At 39.1% G+C, this 7,779-nt stretch overlaps 1 protein-coding gene across 1 annotated transcript in view; it reads left to right on the forward strand.

The window, feature by feature from the left end:
• Positions 1-3,500, forward strand: part of LOC113538714 (pleckstrin homology domain-containing family G member 3) — a 42,314-nt gene extending 38,814 nt beyond the window's left edge. Inside the window, exons 18-19 of the mRNA XM_034307796.2 lie at positions 191-1,685; positions 1,952-3,500. Of these exons, the coding sequence (XP_034163687.1) occupies positions 191-1,685; positions 1,952-2,688 (2,232 nt within the window). The 3' untranslated portion in view covers positions 2,689-3,500. The remainder of the gene's footprint in view (positions 1-190; positions 1,686-1,951) is intronic.
• The last annotated feature ends 4,279 nt before the right edge of the window (positions 3,501-7,779 follow it).

Genomic DNA, 7,779 nt, shown 5'->3' on the forward strand with positions numbered 1-7,779 from the left:
GCAACCCTAACCAGGATAAAGTAGTTATTGATGATAAATGAATGAACTACCATTGTACAGATGACTAATCTTGTGGCCCTTATCAAGCTAATTGCAAATGATGAATATTGACAGAACATATGTTCATATCTTTTTGTCATAATTCAATTCCCTTCCTGAAACAATAATTGATTTTCCTTCTGCCCACTAGGACTTTTCTGTGGATCATTGTTCACAGGCCATTTCTCTGCCTGGAGAAGAAGATGAAGAAGAAACAAGACAGCAGCAGTCACACATTAACCCTCAGGATGAAGGCAATGAGAGTGAAGGGATTTTGGAGGGTAGTGTGGAGTCACTGTACCCAGTCCACAATGAGATCCAACTAGAGGACGAGAGCTCTCAATCCAGAACAAACTTTTCAGAGGATATAGAGGACCTGGGGGAGGAGGAAGAAGAAGATGAAGAAGAGGAAGAAGTTTCATCAGGAACTGAACCTAGGAGCATCTTGCCAACATCTGTGCTAGACAAAGCCAGTGTTATTGCTGAACACTTTGCTGGCAGCCTCTCTCGGCAAAGCAGTCTGGCAGCTGATGACATATTCTCTTTAGGTTGCCCTTCATCTCAGACAGGTAGTAGGAGAAGTAGCATATTCAGCCTCAATGCTGAGCTGCTGGACAAAGAGAAGACTCAAGAGCTGAACTGTTCTTCCCCTGAACCAGCTACTTTAAAACTTGTACCTGAATCTTTAGCTTCAGCCAATATTGGAGACAGGCTGGTCACACCAGACCAAAGACCACAAACAAAACCAGATACTCTCTCCAAAAAAGACAGAATGCTTATCCATAAGATCAAGCAATACTATGAGCATGCTGAGGAACAAGATGCCAATTTCAGCATCAAACGAAGGGAAAGCCTCTCTTACATTCCTGCAGGGCTAGTCCGTAATCTCAGCCGACAGCTCAATGGCCTTCCCACTGAAGAAGCTGCGGCAAGTCACAAGAAGGCCTCAAAAATTTCAAGGCCAACTTCTTGGGCAGTTTTTGATCTTCCAGGTCTGGAGAAAGAGAAGAATTCCAAGGAGGTCATGGACACAGAGATTATGCCTATTATAGACAGAAAAGAAGTTATGGATAGGTCTCAGGAACTTGCTAAAGATGAAGATTTCCAGTCTTCCTCTGAGATGATGAGGGTTTGGCAAGACATGGAGGTTGAAATCAGTGGAGCTTCTAAGGAGCCTCAAGATGCTTCTAAAGATAACATGAATGGCACAGTTGCCAACGCTACCCAGGATCAAAAGAGACAGGAGAGTTCTTATAGTGACCTTGGTGAACCCCTGCTAATATTGGAAGAATCTGACAACAGCATGGCTGGACAAGGAACATCAACACCACTTAACAACTTCCAAGGCAAAGAGCATGAACTGGGGAATGACTTATACAGTGATCAGAAGCTCCAAGAGACAGAGAAGATCAGACATGCTCCTCTACCCAAGATTGTCTCCCTAAGGTCAAGCTCAGAAGAAGACCTAATGCTACAAGATATGGAGAAGATGAAGAATAAAGTGTTCCAGCTAGCTAGGCAGTACAGCCAGCGTATTAAGAACAATAGGCCTGTAGTGAGACAGAGAGCAAAGGTGTCAGAGAGCAACTTCAGCCACAAAAAGCTGTCGTCTGTTGTGGAAGACAAAACTCCAGAGAATGAGATGGGTAGGTATTTTCATATCAGTTTAAAGCAAGACTTGTGTTGTATGGATTCATTATTTCCTTCAGCGTTCCTTGCAAAAACATTTATAATATAACTGGGTAATAAAATGATATAAAAATGTTTGCGAACTAAAACTCAAATATTCATGAAGTAACATGCCACTGTTATTTGCTTCTTTTATTAATTGACAAAGTACCTTCTTTACTTGTAAGATATTAATGGTTATAGCTGTTATTTAGTTTAACACTTTTTGTATAAATATGTATAGGTATGCAGAGCCTGTCACTATCACTTGGTTCATCTGAGCACACAGACTCGAGTTCATCACTGAGCCCCTGCTCCCTGGGCAGTCCTCAACTGCAGTCCGCTATCAGACCACCTGCTCTGGATCCACAAAGTCCAGTCTACACTGAGAGCTTTAACTGGCCAGATGTAAGAGAGCTGCGTTCCAAATACTCCAACCCGAATCCTCAGTTAGTCTCAATTAATCGCAGTTGCTCTGTCCCAGACCGAATGCTTGAGGTTGGACGAAATAATCCCACAGCCCGACGAAGCTGCTCCTGTTCCAGCCCAGTTTATGACCGTATAGATCCCCGCACAACACCAACCAAAGACACTACCACTACCCCCTCCATGGACCAGGGACCTGCAGGACAGGATGTGGTTAAACTGTGCAAAAGCAGTTCTTTGGAACACATGATGGGACCGTGTCATTTTAAACAGCAAACGAACCTTACAGACATCCCAAGGAACTATTACATATCTGGCCAGGCCACCTTGCCCAATGAAAACAAGATCATTATAGTGGAAAGGGTTATTAAGACAGAAAATAATGGTCTGGCAGCAGGCAAAGAGAAGAAAGAGGAGCTTCATGAAGACCAACTAAGGTGCCTGGACAGTGATGAAACATCTATACTGAGTTCATTTGGAAAAACAGAGAACAGCCAACACAGTTTAGTCAAAAATCTGCGGGAGAAGTTCCAAAACCTCAGTTCATACACGTAAATGTTCTTTTACGCTGCTTTCAGACTTTCTACTATTGTACATTACTGCACACAGAGGCCCAGTGTTTTTCTACAAAGATATCTAAGCATAAAGTCTTATAGGGTTGTGGCAATATGCCACCCATGTGTTCATTATGTAGATTGTATGTTGTTAAGAATGGAGTGCCCAGGCCTTCAAATGAGTGATATGATTATGCTGTATCAATTGAATTAAATGGTATAAAGGACATTTATAAACTCAGACCTCACGTATTTATGAAATTGACTTTTTGTTGTGTAATTTAGTGTATATTAGCATTTTTGACAGTTTATATATGTACAAAAGCGTTTGGTTACTGCCTGCATAACATGACACTGGTAAGCTTACTCAGGATAAATTTACCTCTGATATGCTATTTCAAGATCTGTATCATTACTATCATTTTCATTTTTATATGTACTCTATGTATGTATGTATGTATCTGTTCTCTGAAGTGTCCAGTAGCCATATCTCCCCAGCAATCTAGTATATAATTGGGACTAGGGCCAATTATATGGCCTATGGGTATGTATGATAGCTTGTAATATCGGGCAACCGCAGTAGAATTCGGCTTGTTATGTATATTCTCGTAAAGCTGTCACTTTCCAGTAACAATAAGTCAGTAAACGGATGATTCCAATTAAACAGTAGTGGACAAAAGTAGGGATGGATGCACTTTGATCCCAGACACTCATTTGTTTGTTTGTTTCTATCCAAAACATTCCTGTCATAAAATCTACTGTAATTTTGTGTATAATTTTTTTAATTTATTTAAATATTGCATACTGTATGAATAGGCAGTTTTCATTTTGTATTAATTTTACAATTACTCATTACAGGGGATTACATTACATTAAATATTGCTTTAGGAAATGCAACATACAATCATCATACTCATCTTGCACATAGATACAATATTACATGAATGAACATTCATTATGTATTAAATAAATACATATGCATTTAAGAAAATAATACAGTAAGATACATAGGTATTGCTCATTTTGCTGGTACTGGCTAAACTTATTGTTACCTTAGAATCAGCCAGACTTGTGTATCTGTGTAACTCTATCTGAGTAAGAGTATCTCCCAGTTCCTAGAAAATAATAGGAAAAAGCAATAGAATGAATCTGAATTAAGGTGAGACAAACAGAAAAAAATCATATATAAATAATAACCTCCACTCTTCTGGGAAGGCTTTCCATGATATTTTGGAATGTGGATGTGGAGATTTTTGCCCATTCAGCCACAAGAGCATTAGTGGGGTCAGACACTGATGTCGGGTGAGGAGGCCTGGCAGGTAGTCCACGTTCCAGTTCATCCCAAAGGTGTTCAGTGAGGTTGAGGTCAGGGCTCTGTGCAGACCACTCAAGTTCTTCCACTCAAGTTTTAATTGCTTTGTGCATGCTGGAGCATGATTGGGTCTCTTAGCGCCAGTGAAGGGAAATCTTAATGGTACAACATACAAAGACATTCTAGAAAATCCGTGCTTCTAACTTTGTAGCAACAGTTTGGGGAAGACCCACATATGGCTGAGATGGTCAGGTGTCCACATTCTTTTGACGACATAGTGTGTTACTAGATGGGTAACAATTGTCAGCTAAAGAGGATGGCTCAAAGAACAGTGTTGCTATGTGGAGTGTTTTGGTAGGTAATCCGACAAAAAATAGCACTGCAGTAATCCAGGAGTGACTAAGAAGTCAGCAGAAAAATCTCATAAATTTTATCTCTACTTACTGTTTTTTGTTTGTTTGTTAGTTTGTTTTTTACTTTTTGTGCATAATTTGGCCAAATGTAAAAGTGGTACATATTTTTTAAAAATATTACACATTATTAAAATCAAATTATTAAAATCAAAATACAGACCAATCAAATTCAAGGCCATCCATCACCATCTGAAGGAGTTGGCTGTAACGTGCCAGTGAAGCGGTCCCATCATGTGGTCCAACAGTGCCATGTCTTTTGTACGTGCAGATCAGCGATACCTGAGGAGAAGATGGTGAGGGGTTAGGATGAGCACAGTGACTATCCACAAAGGGGGTCTTAGCCTAAAAAAAAGTTTGAGAACCACTGGTGAAATATAACCTCATCAATGTCAAGTCTGGGTGTATATGTTTAAGCTTCATATTGGGACAATAGAACATTTATTTTATCTGGAATTGCAGTAATTAGTATTCTATAATGGATGCAGACAAATTAAGAAGGTGGGACAGGACTGCATAAGATTTGCAATAGCATTGTCATCAATATTGGATGGATGGATGGATGGATCATTTTATTCATCCCAGAAGGAAATTCACCTATTACAACAGCACATCACATGGAGTGTATATATATTGTGTAAGAATGGTAGTGCAGTGGGATGTGAACATTGCAGATATAAGCAGCACACTTGAGTGGAATTAAAGTGGCAGTGCAGTGCAAACATTGTCAACAGTGTAAACATGGTAAACAGTAATCAAATAAACAGGGATATACAGTATTGTATAGAGTGAACATGAGAAAAGGAAAGAAAAGGGAAAAATGCATAGAAGTAAAGTGACTATGCATATGGATATGAATAGTGGATGGTGGTACATTGTCCAGTGAGCTTTTCCTAAGACTGGTTCAGTGCAAAATAGTGTCCCAGCACAGTGATGAGCTGTTGTACATTGTGACTACTGTTAGGACAAACAACCTCTTGTACCGCTCCTTTCTACAGAAATGTAGAATGTGTCTTCTACTAAAGGAGCTCCGCTGTTTAACCACTAGGTCATTGGAGGGGATGCTGTTTATTGTGCAGAATGGCTGAGAGTTTATTGAGTCTCCTCTTTTCCACCACCATCTCAAAACCACTCAGAGAGCAGCCTAAGACCGAGCTAGCTTCCTTGATCTGTTTGTTGAGTGTGTGTGTCGTCCCCCCCCCCTAGCTCTGATGCCGCCTCTCTAGCATACTGCTGCAAAGAAGACTGCACTCGCTACCACAGACTGGTAGAAGATCTCTAACATCTTGATGCAACCATTGAAGGACCTGAAGTAGAGTCTGCTCATCCCTTTCCTTAAATGTGAAAAGTAAAGCCATGATTGTTGAAAATCGCCAAGGGAAGGCATTTAGATTATGAAACGGAGTAGAGCAAGAACAGAGCCCTGTGGGACACCTTGAATCACAGAAGCAGAAGAAGTGGATTTGTGTTTGCTTATAGTAATTGGTCAGAAAGATGGTAAGCCAGGCAAGACCTTAAAAAAGTGGTGATAATAGCTAAGGTTCACAATAAACAATATTCAATTCAACACTCGGCTGAATAAGCAAACAATACGAAGTATCTCTGCAGATTGGATAAGGTCAGTAACATTCATAAGAGTGTCATGGTGCTATGGTAAGTCTGAATCCAGATTGGAAAGGCTCTTACAAATTTGCAGAGGATAGAGATACCTGATTATGCACCTTTGCCACAAGAGATTGAATTTTTGGCCTGTAGTTTGTTAGCTCCATAGACTGAGGCAGTTTTTGATGTGTGGTTTTAGACTAAAGTATTATTAGAATAAAGGAGTAGATCAGATCAGACATCTCCATCACAGCTCCCAGCACCAATTAATTTTCTTTTAGGTTCTATTTCCCTATTTGTGAATCCCACACTAAAATGTAAATTAACCACTCCTGCACTGTTTATTTTGATATGCAGATACAGCCTCCACAGTTCCAATCTTTTCCTCATATTACTAATATTTCATTCATTCATTCATTTTCAGTAACTACTTTATCCTGGTCAGGGTTGCAGTGGATCTAGAGAATGAAATACATCTTATTTTAGCACTGATGGTTTCATTTAAGTCAAAATACTGCAGGTAGAAATGCTCATTTTGGTCACATCAATCATTTTCAGACTTTTAGATAAATTGCATTTAAAAGATGTCTTGCCTTACTGTGGTAATAAAAATATCAAAACTCAACAGAAAACATTTTTGTTTGAAGGCTTTAAGCTTCTCCCACTTGTCATGTCATATATCCCTGAAAAGTTTGTTCTCTGACATACACTCATTGGCCACTTTAACAGGAACACCTGTACACCTGCTTATTCATGCAATTATCATGCTGATACAGGTCAAGGGCTTCTGTTGAAGTTCACATCAAATATCAGAATGGTGAAAAAGTGATCTCAGTGGTATCCAGTTTTTAATATCCAGTTTTTTGGCATCCATTTTTTAACATCTAGTTCTGCTGGCAGAAATGCCGTGATGTTGAGAAAGGTCAGAGGAGAATGGACAGGCTCATATGAGCTGACAGGAAGGCTATGGTAACTTAAATAGTCACTCTTTACAACCGTGGTGAGCAGAAACGCATCTCAGAACTTGTGGTGGAACTTGAACTGGATGGTTTACAACAGCAGAAGACCAGGTTCGGGTTCTACTCATGTCAACCAAGAACAAGAATCTGAGGCTACACTGGACACAGGATCGCTGAAAATGGACAGGAACTTCAAAAAGACCAGGCAATGTTTATCCAATCTTTTTATTTGTTCATATCTCTCTCTAATTAGAAGGATATTAAATGAATTTCTCAAAAATGTTGGATGTATTTTAGATTTTTATACTGAAAATGGAATAAAATTGTTTTATCACATCGCATGATATTTTAGTGATTAAACAATAAAGAAATGATATTCCAACAAACTGCTCTGTAAGTCTCTTATTTTTTCAAGAGCATCTTCACAGTCAGATAGATATTTTAATTCTAAAAATATCAAATGACTAGATTTTTTTAAAAAGGCAAATGCAAATATAGAAATAGCCATTAATACCAGCTAAGTTTTAACAACCTGTTCAGTCATTCTGTCAATTAATACAATGACCTGCAGTGTTAATAAAGACCACTTACATTATGAAGGATGTGATTAGGTAAATAACCCAAATTATAGGTTAGAAGGTAAGACCCCTTTTTTTGGTATGTTTTTGGAGGATTAATGGATGCATTAATGCATCCTTATGAAAGTGAGTTACTTATGTGTGGACATGGTAGTGCTGTGTTAGGAGGAAAGCAGAAGGTTTAAGTATCTGCTAGGTGTTTCCACTGTGCCAGACTCCTCCCATGCTAAT

Source organism: Pangasianodon hypophthalmus, chromosome 10 (genome assembly GCF_027358585.1).
Source record: "Pangasianodon hypophthalmus isolate fPanHyp1 chromosome 10, fPanHyp1.pri, whole genome shotgun sequence".
In the NCBI taxonomy this organism is placed as follows: Eukaryota; Metazoa; Chordata; class Actinopteri; order Siluriformes; family Pangasiidae; genus Pangasianodon; species Pangasianodon hypophthalmus.